An 18881-nucleotide genomic window follows, 5' to 3' on the forward strand; every position below is an offset into this window, starting at 1 on the left:
CTCAGTGTCCCTTCCCTCCCTGCATTTTATGTGTTTTTAAGAAATGACCTAAATACAATTACCATACAAAACATTATTTTTAAGACCTTTTTTATATGAAGAAATTTGCCTTTTTACCCCAAATAAGACAAATAAAAATATACGGTAGCTCAAACTATTTTTAACATCCATTTGGTAAAATTTTTTTTCTGCGGTTTAACTAAAAAAAAGATATTTACAACTTTTATTCTCTATGTATAAAGTATCTTGATATGTTTTACCAAAGTTTGCCAGCTACTGTTCTAGATTTTTCATAATCTAATTTTCAGATACCAAAGAAGTTGTACAGATACAGCCACTAAGAAAGATACTGTAGAAAGTCTGTGAAACTCTGAATGTTTTACATTTTAAATTAAGAAGATAGTGAGAAAGTTTTTGACAGAAATCAGCTAACCAAAACAGTTGTAATCCATACAACCAATCCTGTCACTATAAAAAAGTAAAAGTGAAATTATTCCAGAGACATTTGTCTGAGAATGAAAAGTGACTTTTAGTGATTTGTTGAAAAGTATTTGAATGTCTATCGGCACTATGGAGAAAATTATGCTTAGCCTTCTCATACTTCCAGCTTTCATTTACACTGCAAGGAACGAGTAGTAACATTAGTGTTTACAAATTAAATACAACAAAAGGATCGATGACAACATTCTTAAAAGCGAAGCTCTGAAATGAGGGGACAGACGAACATTAACACTTGTTGAGTGTCTGAACTGAAAAAGCAGAACATAAATTTAAAAGTTTAAACCAAATTGTAAGTAAATTTGTTGCAAAACTGCTTAAATATAGGATACTGTTTAAGGACATACTTACATCTTTTGGACTTGATTATAGAGATGCTTTACCTATAACATTGTACCTTGTAGTATAAGAATTAGTATTCCAAAAATCAATAATAAATAGAATAATTATATCACATAAATTAAAAAAAAAAAACTAAAGAAAACTGTTATAATGCAAAGTTTAAAACTGATAGGACAATTATAACATGTCTAAACTAACGAATAGAGCTTTTCTTTAGCTTCGCCTTTACTGGTTGGAGTCCCGACCAAGCAAGCTTTTTAAAAAGTATTATATTTTTTTTTGCGAGTTCCTACGCATCAGGATTAAAACTTGTTCAGAAAGATTGAGATATATCAAAAAACTTTATATTTAGTCTCATACAAACCAGGGATCTAAAGGGATAAGACAATGGCCGATAAATTGATGTACATCCCCAATGATGACACAAAAAATTACACCTTCTGTAGATTAAAATTAGTAATTGAAACGTTTGAACATTAAACTTAATGAACTAACCAATAAAAATTCACTAAAGTCCTCAAAGTTGTAAAGCCAACGAATAAGAAAACGTTATTATAAAACTTTGGGGACTAGTGTAATAAACAGCCCATCCTTCTCTCTCTCTGCAAAACTTTATAGTCTCATACAAACATTTCTATCACAAATATTATCAAATTCTAAAATCAAAGAAAACTTTAGATTCAGTATTTCTTTTTCAAATATCTTATTCAAATAAAACTATCATATCACATACATGGTGGCTGTGGCTATATAGAGAGAGAAGGGACATTGGGCTGTTTATTACCCCAAAGTTTTACAATAACGTTTTCTTATTCGTTGGGACCCTCGTAATAGTGTCTGACTGATTATGACGTAAGAAAAAAAATTAGCCAATGAGAGGCCACTATAAATTTTACCATTAGTCAATAATGACCTCTCATTGGCTAATTTTTTTTCTTACGCCATAATCAGTCAGACACTATTACGAGGTTCATTCGTTGGCCTAACAACTCTGGCGACTTTTATTGATTTTGATTAGTTGTATTATTAAGTTGAGTGTCCAAACGTTTCAATCACTAATTGTAGCTTTCAGAAAGGGTAATTTTGTGTATCATCATTTGGCATATACATTATTTTATCGCCCATTGTCTTATCCCTTTAGATCCCTGAGAGTTTTCTAAGAAATAAACATTTTTAAGCCTAGAACTATTCAATGTGATCATATAATTATTGTGTAATTTTTTGGTTTTTGGGAGACTTTTAAGGTCAAACATGAAACCTTTAAATAGCAATTATAGAATTTAAAAATCAGGGCTCGGCAGCCGTGCTTCAGTCATCTGTTCGTCGCTGGGAAATTGGATGTATTTCGTGTGTATTTCATTTGAATCTGTTTTAAAGTGCCAATAAAAAATGACGTTAACAATACAAATGACCAATGATAGGCCATGCCGGTAGGAATGAAGTCATTTTTTTTAAAGGCACTATAAAAAGTTTCAGAACCTAGTAAAAATAGCTGACTCAGATTATGACGATAATTAACCAATGAGAGGCCACAATAAATTTTACCATTGGTCAATTACAGTGTATACTGGCCTCTCATTGGATAATTTTTTTGACGTCATAATCTGAGTCAGCCACTTTAACAAGGTTCAAAGTTTCATTTCATTTGTGTTGAAAGTGAAACTAAGCACTGAAGTATAAATGGTTGGTTGTGGGGGTCAACAGAATTCTTGTCCTTCACCTACCTTCCTTATTTTTTTCACTTTTTATTAAAATTTGATTCCCCTCTTCAACTTTAAAAGTAATGAGAACAAAATTTTTTATTTTTTAAATATCTTTAACACAGAAAACTGATCATTTAGACTTTTCTTGTCAATGAAAAGTGAAGCACTTTATAGTGCCTATGAAAATGACGTCATACAATACAAATGACCAATACTTAGACTAAATTACCTATGGCAGGCCAGTATACATTTTAATTGACCAATGGTAGTCCAGTATAACGTTTTTTTATAGGCACTTTAAAAAGCTTTATGAAAGGTATACTTTTTTCTAAAAGTTCTAAAACTAACATATTTCTATACCTATAAAATCCTTAAAAAATTAAATTTGACTACTTTCAAATTTCTTTTGGAAGGGAATTAAATTTTTTATTTCGCTTTCAAAACAAGGTTTCTAAACTTAGGCCAATCTATTTTGTTTCTTACTAAACTTATTTGAAAAGAAAACGCCCACTGCAAACTTAGCCTACAAAAATAATGATAATCAGAAGTTATTGTTAAAAGCGAAGATTTTCTAAGATTATGTTTTTTGACAACCCTTTTTTGTCTGATATAATTATCATACTCATCCGAACAACGACTTATAGGACAACAAAATTCCATTCTTTAAGCAAAGCCTCTTTATTATTCAGCCATAAAAAGTATGTCCTCATACCGAATCCTTTATTTACGCAGTTTTGCAACAAGTCTGTAGCTGTGTTTAGTGTAGGGGATAGATGTCACCGCTTTTGGCCCACCTATTAAATATTTATATTGACGTCATAGTATAGGGAAAGAGAAAGGAGAAAGAAACTATCTAGAAAAAAGATGGGATATAGGGTATTTTCTGACGTCAATAGAATAGGTAGGCCAAAAGAAGTGACATCTATCCCCATTTTGCTAGGGCACTATAGACAGCTACATTTATGTTCGTTTGTTTGTTTATCATTCAAGCTTCGCTTTTATGGATGTTGTCATCTTTATCAGTTAAGAATATTCATAATATTTGAACTCATTACCTCCCTGACGACGACGGAGCTACGCCTTAAGCAGGGTTCGCAGGTTCCTCCAAACCAGTGATCTAAAGGGATAAGACAATGACCGATAAATTAATATTACACAACAATACACTCAACCAATAATCAACCAATTAAAATTGATTGAAAGTGCCCAAAGTTGTAAAGCTTCGAATAATTAAAAACTTTAGGGACTAATTTTTTGTCCCCTTCAATGCAATGTTATAACTTGTTGAATGCTCAGTGGATTGAAATGTTATGGTTGTGACGAGGAGAAGAACACCACCTGTCCAGGGTGGCAGAGGTAAAATATTTTTATTTATTCGCATTGTATTATAGACAGCTTTCTACGGATATTAAAAAGAAAATCTGTTAGCCCTGAGTGGACGAAGGCCTGCATAATCATATTCCATAGAAAGATTCTGTATTTTTTTCAGCCGCCAGAACGGCCACACTGTGCAGTTTGTAGCAAAAGCTGCGCCGCCCTAAAAATCAGGGATCTAAAGGGAAAAGACAATAGCCAATAAATTGATGTACATCCCCAATGATGATACACAAAATCGTCCCTTCTGTAGATTAAAATTATTGGTTGAAACGTTTGAACGTCAGCCTAATGATTCAACTAATCCAAATTCACAAAAGTCTCCAAAGTTGTTAATCAAACGAAAAAGAAAACTTTAGTATAACAATTTGACGACTGGTTTAAGGAACAGCCCCTTGTCCCCTCTCTCTTTGCCTCAAATTATTGTAGCTGTGTCAAGACCTGAGCCCCACTAATCGCTTAGTTTTCGTGAAAAAACCACCAAAATCACATAAAAAATCTACAAAAATTAAACAAAATCATATAAGGGTTATTAACATAAGATTTTATTTAATTTTTGTAGATTTTTTATGTGATTTTGAAGGATTTTTCACAAAAACAATTTTGCCCCACTAAGCGGTTAGTGGGACAAATCTTTTTTAAGAATCCACCTCTGACTGCTGTACATAAACCAGATATTCTATCAACCAAATGGTAAATTCTGAAGAATATTTTCTCTTGTCTAACATAAAATATGTGTTATATAGGATTGACTTGAGCTTTCTGTGTCTTTATATATATATAAATAAATGTACATTTATACATATTAGACCTGTCCATTATCTTGCTCTTTCTTCTATTGATAAACCATAGTTTTATGCCTTTTTGATGAAAGACATCTAGTTTTCACTTTTTCCACCAATTACAAAAAAATCCAATGCTTTCTCGTCATTTGTATGGCCTTTGGGACATCTAAAACGATGGTCCTCAAAAAGTTTCTCTGTCTATTTATTTGTCCATTGATTCATTTCGGGTATAATAAACAATTGAATTAATAAAAAAATAATATTTTGAAATTTCAGCTGATTTTGGTGTACTGTCTAAGTAAATACCAAGGTAGACTCCCAAAATCAACTGAAATTATGAAATATTTAATCCAATTATTGGGGACGTTGCCGTTCCTGCAACTGGCAGAAATACAGTGGATGTATTTTTGTCAAAATTGTTTGTCTGGATGTAAATTTGACAGTAATTTGCTATATATCGTAGGTACCCTGACAAATATACATCTAACACAGGCATTTAAACATCCAAAATTGTCAATTTTACATCTATTTCTTGTCAATTTCACATCTAATTTTTTTTATATGTCAAAAATACATCTTGTACATTTTTATCAATAATAAACAATAGTAAACTGTAAAGTAGATATTTATACTACAAGAATATACATAATTAATATATTAGATTATGGCTAAATGTTTAAAATCTTTATTCTTTAATCTATTCCCTTTTCCCTGTTTACCCATTTCACGAATTATTTTTAGAATGTCATATATTAATTAGTTTGATTGTATACCTATATTTGTATTTTTTTATTTAATTTATTTCATCTTAATATTTATGTCAGAAAATATACAGTACACAAATCTTAGTAATTTGTTGTATTAACTGCGTGCATCATCAATTTATAATATGTAAATTTTAAAAAAAGAAGTGGTCATTATGTTTTCTTGTTATATTTAAAGCGAAGTGTCAAAGTCAAAGTCAAGTGTCTAGTGAAAATATGAGGGAAATTTTTATGAAAAAATAATTTCTCAGATAATGGAAAATTGTCTAATTTGAAAAAAGGCGGGAAACGGCAGTTTTTGCCGGGAGCGGCGGGGCCACTGCCGTTTCTTCACAGTTCCAAAATTAAGAGCTGTAACTCTTTATTTAGTTGAGTTCCTTTGACTTTCAGTTTTGGTTTCAAAAAGTGTCACTTCCGCCCACTCCCTTTTTTCTATTTAGGAAGTGTAGCAATTCTATAATCGTAACCGGAAATTCCATTCCCTTTAAGCAACACATGCAGATTTTTAACTTTTTAAAGCTAAGCTTTTCTATAATTAGGGTTGGTCTGTCCGTCCATTCAAAAAGGTTAGCTGTTTTCATTAATTTTGACATGTTTAAATTGTCCTATTGAATTCAAACTTTGCCTGATGATTCCTACAACTGATAGGTGAAATTTAGAAAAGGTACAAATAACCTTGTAGCATATTGACCCTAAAACTAACCTTGTATGTCTGACTACTAAATGTGTATTACCTTGTAAAATTCTATTTAACTCACATTTATACATTTAATAATGATCAATGTCATCACAATCAACTGTATAAATTCAATTTTGAAGATTTTAAACATTTAACTATAATTTTAATATAATATTTATGCATGTTCTTGTATTGATAATAAATGTCTACTATACAGTTCACTATTGTTTATTATTAATTAAAATGTATAGGATGTATGTATGATATATAAAAAAGTTTAGATGTAAAATTGGCAAGAAATAGATGTAAAATTGACAATTTTGGATGTATTAATGCCTGTGTTAGATGTATTTATGGCGGTTACTTTTAGTATGACTGTATTTTTGGCAGAGATTTTTACAATTTGACAAAATTACATCCAGCTGTAATTCTGCCAGTTGCAGGAACGCCATGTACCCAATTATTGGTTACAGATGGATTCAACTAAAGATGCCACCAAAAAATATTAAACATTTAGATGAACTCTTAATAGAGATATTTACATCAAGGTTTAGAATACGGAAGTTCTTTATAGTGCCTTTAAAAATGACGTCATTCAATACAAATGACCAATGATAGGCCAATACACAGACTAAATTACCAATGGCAGGCCAGAATGACGTCATTTTTATAGGCAATATAAAAGGCTTCCAGAATATTATATTTTTTGTTGTTAGAAAATGAAAAAGTAACAGGTCTAATGTATAGGTATATATTATGTAAATAGATAATTCCTGCTCTCAGCCCCAAGCAAACTTTTTTCCATTACTAAGATGAAAAGTACCAAATTGTGATTCCATTTTCCTATTAACAGGAGAATATGTATTTTGTGAGGTATATTACAGGGTGCAAAAAAAATCTGATTTTTATTTTACATTTACGCAGGGACAAGGGATCAGGATTCTGACAAACAATTCTAAGTGAAAATTTTCCCACAACCCACTGTCTTCCCACCCCCTCCTTTTTACCCACTTCCCTTGAGTTACATCACAAAACACGTTTTACACCAACATTAGACTACATAAATATCCAAATTTTCAGAAATTTCAAATGAAATTAATTTTCTAAATCACCGCCCTTGAATTTTCGTCTATTTTAATAGTAAAGATATAGTCAACGAATACATCTAATTATCACCAAGAAAAAAATAAATTTAAACAATAATACAATTGGAGGAGGGAGTGTTCCCTAAAAGGTTGGAGACTACGCCACAAATGAAACAATTGTTATGTTCCATCTAAATGAAGTAAATTAGATATCATGTAATGTATAAGTTTATTGCCACGGCCTTGATTTTCACATGCGTATAATTAAAGAATTGCCAACACCAAACTTTAAAACAGCAAATATAAATTTTAGTAAAATTTTATAAAACATTTTCAAGTATCGCTTCGAAACCGATTAATATCCGGTGAATCAGAACCATCGTATTATGTATAATCTTTCACGAATTTTAAGCTAAAATTCATTAAATTAATAGCAGTTTTGTTAGCCAGGGCCATCGGCCTCTAAGGGGCTAACAAAAATGCTTTTAATATTATAATATCCGCTGAAAGCTGTCTATAATACGATGCGATAAATAACTATTTTTATTCTACACTTTTTACTTTAGGTTGAGAAAATGATTTAGATAGCATAAATCCTTTAAGTTTAGTTAAAATGTCAGAAAGTGGTATTGTCATAAAAACACCACTAATTCTTTTTATAGTAGTACCACCACTCTTGTTTTAGACATTTTTTGTAGCACCACTGCAAAATAAAACAGTTGTTTGCAGACCTTTTTTGCCAATTTGAAAATTACTTTTTGTTTCTTGATTTTGCTAATATAATTTATGTATCATGCAAAAAGGCGCAAACTGCAAAATCTCTCAAGTTGAATTTGGAGAATCTAGCGACCCACCTTTTCATTTTAAGAGAATATTTAATTGTAATGATATATTTTGATTAGCTTCAAAGTTATAGTTGCCCCAAGGAGCCAAACAAAATTCTTATGCTGGTAGTTGGGTGTGATTCACAATGCGAATTGAGAGATTTTACCGTGCAAACTTGTTGTTTTTATTCGTTTCCGTTGAACGAGCATTCAGAGCCAGAAAAGTGGTCTTTACAATCATACTAATCCTTGTCTTAACAAGGATCAAACTCTCCACTATAGCAAGCAAAAATTTGAAGAAAAAAAATTTAGAAAAGCTTTAATATTATTTAGTTTGACTAAGAATAATTAGAATTTGAATAATTCAAGTAATCTTAGTAGTAAATGTCAAAATTTAGTTTTAAAAATCAATGTTCTTTCTTATAATAACAATTATAGATTTGCTACACTACCTAGATTAATAGATTATAGCTCTTAATATTAGGAATCTTTTAAATTCTTCCTTATATACTGATACAGCGATAGTTGAAATCGATTATTAAATTATCGTATATGGACCCACAGACACACATTATTTTTGTAGGTAAGGCTTGCTATTAACAATTAAATGCTTGATTTGGCAGCTTCATAATGTCCTTAATATACTATATCGGGATATTGCACGTGAAGAAAGATTCCTTTTTATACATACTAGCCTCTAGGTGCTTTGCCCCATTATATGATGGAAAGTTTACCCCCCCCCCCCCCCGTCCTATTGTTGTTCTGAGTTATAATCTGCGTAGTATTTTTGTGAATAGTAGAGTCCAATCGGTTCATTGGTTACTGAGATCTTAAGCTTCAGACGGATAGACATGTCAGATTGACAGATTTTGAACGCTGTACAATACGATGCATAAAGCACTTTTAAATAGCGGTTAATTTTCAGGGCTAATATTTTTTCTTCAGGAAATATTAAAGATTTTATCGTGTACATGAAATATTGATTTCGAATAGTATTGTAATTATAAAAATAATTTTTAAAGCTATGTATCATCTAAATAATTTTCAGTTATTTTCACTCTGTTTAATTAAGCTTAGCTCTTTTCAATTATATCAACCTTGTTAATTTAACACTCCAACGGCTAGTTGTACAACTTCCAAATTTAATTGAAAAATTTCATGAGAATGTTAGTATAAGCAAATTATTTGGTATTCTATAATTTTCAAACTATTTTCAATACTATAAAATTTTGGGTTAAATCCTAATAATCTAAAATGGACCAAATATAGCCACCCTCATTTGGTTTGATTTAAAAATATAACCTGTTTCTATCTTCTGCTGGGAGCTAATGCCGTAAAATGCTCTCCGAAACCATCTTCAACCTAACCTAGGGTCGGTATGTCCGTCCGTTACGGTCAGCTCTTTTCGTTAATTTAAACAGGTTAAAATTGTCCTATCAATTTCAAACTTTGCCTGCTTCAGTTTATTCAGTCCTGACACTCTACAAGTGTTAATGTTCGTTTGTCCTTCCATTTCAGAGCTTCGCTTTTATGGATATTGTCATCCTTGTTAAATAAAAAATAAGGGAGCAGGGTGGAGCGGGATGGGGGTTAGCGTATGATGCTCCCCTTATAATTTGATGGATATTGCTTAATTTTGATTGGACATGAATTATTACTGAAGAGTAAACATTAAATTCATAGAATTTTCTTAAACAAACATGTTTAATTATTACTGTAAAAGTTTTTTCATATAAACTACCTACTATTTTTAGAAGCGAAACTACTCTGTAATTCAATCTATCTGTCCGACCGTAAAACTATTAAGGAAATGTGATTTTCTCGGCTGCTATTTAAGACAGACTGCTGATTTTTTGTTTTTGAATATACCTCTTACCAAAGAGCATCTAGTATATAACTTACTTGGTCCTTCAGGCATACATTATTCATGAAGCTCTTTATAGTTGACGTCATACAAATGACCATTGATAGGCCAATACACAGACTAAATTACAAATGGCAGGCCAGTATACATTTTCATTGATAATGATAGGCCAGTATGACACTACAGAAGCTTCATTATTTATTTTCACAAATTTTTCTCTATCTTTCCTTATTTTATTTATGGCCACTGAACATTTGCTCTATAACTCACTTTGCTCGTTTAACCATCCATATACAAATGGACATTGTTTATTTTTAATTTACTTTTTTTTAATAGTAAAATATTAAATAAGACCAACAACCTTTTTATATTTAAAAAAATGATGACGCTTAGAATTATTAGATGACACGTTATAATGGATTAAATCGTGAATTCAGCAATCTAATAATAAACTTGTCAAGACAACTACCTAAAGTTTAAAATCTAAATTAAAAGAATTATTTATGCGGTAAATTTCTTTCAAATAAAATTACGACATTCAGATTTTGTTTAACTTTTTCTATTCAAAAATAAAATTAAAAGTGTCCCTAATGGCCACTAGGGGCGTAGCAGCTAGTAAAAGTAAATAATATTAATAACTGCAATTTTCTTAACTAAGTCATTTTACAAATTAGAATTTATGGCATTGAATACAAGTTGTCTTGGCTTATATTATATTATTATTATATATATTATTACTTGGATCTTGCACTGATGAAACACGCAGGGGGCTAAAATAACGATCCACCCTTCATAGTGGATGAACGAACTGACAAATAAATAAGTTCTATGTTAGCAAGCTAAATTAGCGACAATTTTCCCCTGTCATAATATCCACATGTATATTCTATATCCATTCCTAGCGTACATAATATTGATATAAAAACTACACGAAATTTTGACAGGGTTAGAAAAAACTTCACTTTTCAAAACAAAATGAAAACGGTTATATGATCAGTGGAGCAGTAAGATTTTCATAACCGTTAGGTTTCGCATCAAATTCAATGACGGATTTTCACATGTTGCAAAAAAAATACTTGCAAAATATTTTGCATTCTTTTATTTTATGCAACTAAAATAATAATGATTAAAAATTCAAATAAATAAGTTATGTTCTTTTGTCTTCAAATTCAATAAGTTGGTTTTATTGTCAGATTTTAAAACTATAAAACATATCCTATTAAATTCTTATATTTAAGTTTGGTTTTCTCCTATTGTCCGACTTTCCTTACTCCTTCGAATACATAGCTCCTAGATGCTAGAACTGCAGCCGCTAGTATTCTATAAAGTAGTAAGAGGTACGTGTGAGATATATCTATAATATCTCATAAACGAAATTTTGAGTAATGATCAAGTGAAGGTTAAAGGCTATTTAGCGATGGAGTGCGTTGCTTACCATCTCCCCCCCCCCCCCAAAAAAAAAGAAAAAGTATATTCCCTACTATCATGGAAATATTTAAAAAAAACAATATATGGGCATAGTCCCTTTCGTGGCAACGCCCCTTAAGGGGCGATTCTTCTTATATTTCTAACCCCTGCGGGACAATCACTTAACCCAACATAACCTATTATAACCTATTAAAAGCCACAAAAGGGATTATTCCCCAATATATAAATACAGGGGGGAGAGGTAGGAATCTCCCTGTCCGCTCTTCTTGGGAAGTCCCAAAAGACTGTAACTAGTTTATTTAAATAAAATTGAATGAAATCCATAAAAATACCTAATAAATTGACAACGTATTCTAAAAAATAAATTTTTATCATAATTGTCATATATTTTCTCTTTATTAACTTTGTATTCCATAGCCGGGTAAGTTGCAAAAAACTAAGGGATCTAAAGGGATAAGACAATGGACGATAAATTGATGCACATCCCGAATAATGACATACAGAATTACCCCTTCTTTAAATCAAAATTATTAGTTGACAACTTAATAAACCAACAAATCAAAATTCAGTAAAAGTCCCCAAAATTGTTAAGCCAACTAATAAGAAAACGTTATTATAAAACTTTTCGGACTAGTGTATTAAACAGCCCATTGCATTGGCTAGAATATTTAATTACTTTATTTGTCAAAAAATTGTCAAAACTATCTGATTTAAATAAATGTGTTATATTAATAAAAATTGAATTGATAAGTACTAACCCTCGAATAATTAACCATGACTTAAGTAAACCACTAATTAATATCATTGCCGTTTAGTTAAATCCTTCAAGTTAATTGTTTTTGTTCATTAATCAAACTAACAACTATGATATTAAAGAAGCACAGTTTTTGGACGATTTTTAAAAAGTTATAAACATTTTTGCATTATAATGAATGGGCTATAAGATGAAAATTAGCAATTAATTGACATTACCTGACTAAAATCAACTTTACTAATGTTATCAAAAAAGGTTGTTGAGTTGGTACTGCTCTACTACATTCTTACAAATAATAAAGTAAAGGGATCTGTACCGAAGGATCTCGCTAACCACTTAACCGATATGGTTCTCTTTCCAATGCAGTGTAGCAATTCATGGGTTCTGGAAAGGTTTATAACTATTTCAGGGAAGGGTAGCACCACCTTCCCAAGGGAAATCGCCCATCCGCCAAAAAAACTATTTTGACTTTTTTTAAAATAAAAAACTAAACAATAAAGTGGAGTGGGTGGACTTCCCCCTCCCCCCTTTTCAAGGATCACTAGAAGCCTCTAGGGGCGTAGTTGCTAGAATAGTTAAAATTGTTCTTGTTTAATGATAAATCTATTATCTTTATTATAACCAGGAAAACTCTTAACTTATTTAACCCGACCTTGACTGTTACAGAAACTTTGTGACTGTCCCCCCAAAGGATTCAACGCCAATAAAAGTTAATTTTGCTGATGCCTAACTTTATGCAGCTGAAAGTGTGTGTGTAATTTAGCTTTTATAATTTCCTTAAGTCTTTTTATTTATCCTTATACTAAAGTAACAGGATGTTTGTCTGTCTGTGTGTCTGTCTGTGTGTACCGAAGGATCTCGCTAACCGCTGAACCGATCGGGTTCTCCTTAACAGGGTAGATTCTCATATGTCCTGGGAAGGTTTTTAACTATTTTGGGGGAGGGTACTACCACCCTCCCAAAAGAAATGACAAAAAAATTGAAAATTTTCTTAAAATCTGGGAGACTTCAACGTAACATTAAGAGGTATCCGTAAAATAAAGAATTATCGTAAACTTTAACAAACAAAAACATTTAAAGTGCCACTAGAGGCCTCTAGGGGCGTAGCCGCTAGTCATGGATATAGAGACGGGACAATGGATCTAATGGCGAAGCACAAAAAATCATGTATAAGAATACGCACAAGGAGATTTGAAGAGCATTTGTTAAAATAAAGAATAGATTAAGATTTAATGAAGAAAAAAATCACAAAGCCTTTGTATATTTTAGTATTTTTAGGCGTTATTCTTGAATAGTAGCCGAGAAAATCACGTTTCCCCAACTTTGTATATAACAAATGGACGGACATTTGGAATTATAGAGTAGCTTCGCTACTAATAAATATTACGTCCTTCAATTGCGCAGATTAATTTTTAATAATAATAAAATCCTTATTATTTTTAATCCATATTTATAAAGCAATAATCTTGAAACCCTATAAATATTTTAATCCGGGTAAAAAGTGAACATATAAAAATTCCTGGGCGAAATAATTGAGAAGCCTTTGTAATTAAGTACACACACATGCATGCACTTTATACCTAAACAAGGATGACAACATCCACATGTGTATTGTGTAGCAAAGGCCATCCTATTATAGTAAGGTTTTATGTCTGAATCTTAAGATTACAATAACTACTGAAACGATTGAGTACACATTTTTAGTGAAGCTTCACATAGATCCCGGATAGCTTAAGGCTATTTTATGTTTGAATTTAAACCTTGTGATGGTTTAAGGATATATTTCTGCCAAACTTTAATTTAACTACAGAGCCATAGATGCTAAGGGTGCAGCAAATGGAAGGAAAAAGTGAGCATAACAGACAAACAGGTGGATTTAATAATTTGTAGAGTAGTGGCTCATTGGTCATCTTTTTATTCACAATAAATTTCAATGGTCGACCTTTGATAACAGTTGAAGGAAACATATATTTTCTATCCAAATTTGGATTATTCCAGAGACCTACCAATAGACCGACAGACCAAATATTTATTGGTGAGAAAAATATGCTGTTAACATCAATATAATTACAGAAGACCGAAGGACCAAGTGATTTATAGAATAGTTACTAAACAACAGAATCTTCACAAAAAAGTAGCCGTTTATCTTAAACTAGCGGATAGCCCTCTAGGGTCCCTTTGGCGATTTCTCTTGGAAGAGTGGTGGTACCCTACCCCAAAATAGTCATAAACCATCTCAGGACCTATGAGAAGTTTCCCTGCTAAGGAGAACCGTATCAGTTTAATGGTAAGCGATACTTCAGTACACACACACAGACAGACAAATATAGATCCTGTTACTTTATAATAGACTAGCGGCTATGCCCCTAGAGGTCTCTAGGGGCACTTTAGGAGGGAAGAGTTGAATTTGATAACCCAATATATTATTTTAGATTTTAAAAGTAAAATTTTTTTTTTAATTTTTGGGGGGGAGGGGAATTTTTTTTCTAGGTGCGATTTCTCTTGGGAGGGTGGTGGTGCCCTCCCCCAAAATAATTATAAACCTTCCCGTGACCTATGAAAAGCTTCCCTGTTAAGGAGAACCCGATTAGTTCAGCGATTAGCGAGATCCTCCGGTACAGACAAACACATATCCTGTTACTTTATTATAAGGATATAGCAGAATGTATAAATAAAAATATGCCTTACGAGTTAATAACATATATTAAAGGTCAATTAATTTTCAATCTTAAACTGCAAAAATAATAAACTCTTCAACTAATTACTAATAACAAGCTAATTTATTATCAATAAAACCACTGAAACCAAAATATAGGCCATTCTATTTGAGCTGAATCAAGTATTCATGTACTAATGAATATATTTGTAAAGGGTAAAGTATATTAAATGTCAAATTATCTATTGACAAAGTTATTAGAGGACTAACATATATATTATTTGTGTAAATACTGAATGAAAATATAAATTTATTGGATATCTAATAAAATATGATAATAATTTTTGCTTTACACTACTATAAGATGGCTTAAATAAAATATAACAAAATAAAACTTAAAATATCTAATAATTTGTATATAATACCTAACAAATAGTAAATTTGATACGTTTTGCTAGGTTTTAAACCTGTAGCGTAAATGTTCAACTTTACATTGATTAAAAATATACCTGCATAAAAAGGAATAAAGTGAAGGAAGCTAAGCTTTATTGAACACGAAGGAACGTTTTCTCATTACTCGATCTATTAACTTTCAGGTTTAAGTTTGGTTGGTTTATTAGGTTGAGTATTCAAACGTTTCATTCACTAATTGTAATCTACAATAGGGGAAATTTTGTATATCATAATTGGGATGTAGCTCAATTTATCAGCCATTGTCTTATCCCTTTATATCCCTGAATTGGACAAATAATTGGGTAGATGATTAAATTTTAAGTACAATCTTCAACATGCTTGTTTTTTTATCATAATGCGGTATAAAATACAGATTTTCAGGAGATCTTCAGCTTCAGACATACACCAGAGGACATACAGAAGTTGCAGTACTTCTTAACATATAACATAAATTTACAAAAAAAAATATCCTTATAATAAGATAACAGGATGTCTGTCTGTTTGTACCAAAGGATCTCGCTAACCGCTGAACCGATATGGTTCTCCTTTACAAGGTAGCTTTTCATAGGTCCTGGGAAGGCTTATCTATTTTTTGGTTGAGGTTACCATCACCCTCCCAAGAGAAATCGCCACTAGAATAAATATAAACCCTCTCTCCCAAAGAAAAATATTTTAAATTTTTTGTTAAACCAATTTTTTACTTTCTTTTCAAACTTAAAATAAAATTGGGTTATTGAATTTAACTCCCCCCTCCCCAAGTGCCCCAGGAGGCCTCTAGAGGGCGTATCCGCTAGTAAATAAATAAAGAGAAGTACTTTTTATCTTGCCCATGATCGACTGTATATTATTTTATAGAAAAACTCTCAAAGATACCTATAATAAATATCAGTATTGTTCTCAAAAGAAAAGAAATGACTTAATAGATAAGCAATTCTTAATCTCAATGCTATTGTTTAATAAAGTATGTCTTTTGTCTGTTTCTACAAGAAGATACACAAGAATAGTTCCGAAAAAATCATAGGTCTTTTTTTTGAATATACAGAAGTTTTTAATTTTATACAAAAAGGCAATTAAATTATTATCATCAGCCAAGTCAAAAAGAAGAACCTTTTTTGCACATAATATTAGTTTTAATGTCAAAAATGTATAAATCCACGGCTTTTTCAGTATGGCTGATAACCGGTTCTAGTCCATTGGAACGCCAATGATATTCAGTTAAATTTTTTTTGTGTTTTTATGTTTAAACGTTTACCTGGCTTTGTCCGTTTAGTAGGCCAGATAGGTTTATTGCATTTTGACAAGAGCTCTTATTTAGATCACCTGTGGACACAGTGGCAGACTTTGGGGACAACACTGGCCTTTACACTCACTGTGTCACTGTACAGCTAGGAGATGGTAGGATAGTCCACCAGGGCGCATATCCTGGCGAGACCCATTGTGCTCCAACCTTCCTGGAGGCTTGGAAACAATTTCTCAATGCTAAATGGAATCAGGTATATTTTATTGAGTAATTATGACTTTAATTAAGTTTAGAAAATAGTAAAAATGAACAAAAAATTCAGATTTTTTTCTATCCAAATTATGCTTAATACAATTATTAGAATTACCTTTTTCTTTTGAAATTAAAGATTAAATATTTATTTACTCGTTCCGTAGTCGTTCAACTGCTTAAATATGCAATCAGAATGCTCGTCTCTTTGCGTATAGTGATCAACAAAATTTATCCATCAATTTTATATAAAACGGTTTCATTGGCCGCTGATAAAAGGGGGTCATTTTTGCGTATTTTCCGTAAAGTTGTGTGTAACGATTAAGTCACATTAAGTCAAACTGGTTTTATTTATAACCAAACGCTGAGTATAAATTTGGTCACATTTAAGAACAGTTTGACTAAATAAGAGCATTTGATCGACTAAACTGTAACACGCACAATAAGATATATAAGTTTTCCGGAATTTTAATGTTAGGGGGAAATTTGAAATCTGCATCAAATTTTAAGGATTTTTTTTTATAAAATTCGTTTTTTGTATAATTCTTTATCTAAAAGCGGAAATGCATTTTAAGTTAATTAATTTTTACCAATGGGATAGGTGGATTTTAAACTACCTGCGCTCTAATTGGTTGAAAGATGTACGCCATCCAATCAGAGCGCAGATTTTTTAAATCCACCAATCACAGATGCCAAAATTAATTAACCTAAATTGCATTTCCGCTTTTAGATAAAGAATTATAGAAAAAACGAATTTTATAAAAAAAATCCTCAAAATTTGATGCAGAATTCAAATCTCCCCCTAACTTTAAAATTCCGGAAAACTTATATATCTTAACACACAACCTTACGGAAAATGCGCAACAAAAATTACCCCCTTTGTTTTTTTTCAGGATGTTTCAATTAATTGTTGCGAGTCTGACCACTGCAACGGGGACACTACGAAGAGCTCAGCTCCATTGCCAACACATCTGAGTCTCGTCACCATTCTTCCCAGTATTCTCATACTTATCTTGTCTATGTGAAATATATTAATGTGATTAAATATTTAAAATATTCAGACTTGTTCAAAATTTCCTTACTCAGTACAAAGTAGTTGGCTGTGTCTGTGTTCTAATTTCTATATTATTCTTAAGTATCATATTTTTGTCAGGGATGGAGGGGAGATTGGTCTGTTTTTTTTACTAGTCCCCAAAGGTTAATAACGTTTTCTAATTCGATACTTCAACAACATTGGGGACTTTTATTGTTTGGTTTATTAAGTTGAGTGTCTAAAAGTTTTAAACACTAATGGTAATCAACAGAAGGGGTAATTTTGTGTGCTATAATTGGGTATGTACACCAATTTATCGACCATTGTCATATCCCTGAATATCCCTGTTTTTATGCCCTAAAATTAATGATCATAAGAGTGTAGGATTTTAATATTGTTGCCTTGTTTTACCTATCTGGAGTAAGCTATTGATGATTTTCAAGCTCATAGTAATTTCTATAGTGTTCAGGGCGACCACCACCTTTTTGATATTAATATTGAAAATAACGTACTACAAAAAAATTGCAATGAACACAATAACGTACATTTTTTGAAAAAATAACGTACAGTAACGTACCATAAAACACATATACATCTATAATACAAAGTAGTACAATGTCTGTCTGTCTGAAGCTTAAGATCTCAGTAACCACTATACCGATTGGGCTCTACTCTTCAGGGAATATACCTACTGGTCCTGGGATGGTTTTAGGCTATTTTCTTGTGGGTGGGACACCCCCAACCCCCCCCCCTCCAAAAAAATGAAAAATACTCCCCTAAAAAAAATTCTTTTTAAAACTGAAATCTAAAAAGGAAGTTCGACTACCCCGCCTCCCCCCCCCCACCCCCAAAAAAATGTCCTCCACCCCAATTTTTTTTTACTTTTTCTTTATAAATCTAAATAGGGTAAAGCGGGGCGATCTCGGTTTTGAGGTGAAGTCGGTATTTTTTTGACCACCTTCATTAAATGACATTTTTCTCCATGTTCTAATCGACTGACAATAAAAAACATAAAATCAAATTTGTTCCTTATTAAATTGCCTACAAAAAAGTATAAATGAAAATTTTGTGAGATGAATTTTTAGGGTACTTATTGGGTCTTAAAGTCAGACGACAAAAAAAAATTTTTTCGATTTTTTTTTGCTTCGGT

General features: G+C 31.6%; 1 protein-coding gene across 1 annotated transcript; it reads left to right on the plus strand.

The window, feature by feature from the left end:
* Positions 1 to 312: 312 nt before the first annotated feature.
* LOC145318365 (uncharacterized) lies at positions 313 to 17758 on the plus strand. Its single transcript, XM_080159662.1, has 4 exons — positions 313 to 624; positions 3838 to 3899; positions 16525 to 16702; positions 17592 to 17758. The coding sequence occupies exons 1-4, from the start codon at positions 556 to 558 to the stop codon at positions 17721 to 17723; spliced, it is 441 nt and encodes a 146-aa protein (XP_080015788.1). The 5' UTR covers positions 313 to 555; the 3' UTR covers positions 17724 to 17758.
* Positions 17759 to 18881: the final 1123 nt, after the last annotated feature.

This window comes from Acartia tonsa, chromosome 4 (assembly GCF_053477335.1).
Source record: "Acartia tonsa isolate MP-2025a chromosome 4, ASM5347733v1, whole genome shotgun sequence".
Lineage (NCBI taxonomy): Eukaryota > Metazoa > Arthropoda > Copepoda > Calanoida > Acartiidae > Acartia > Acartia tonsa.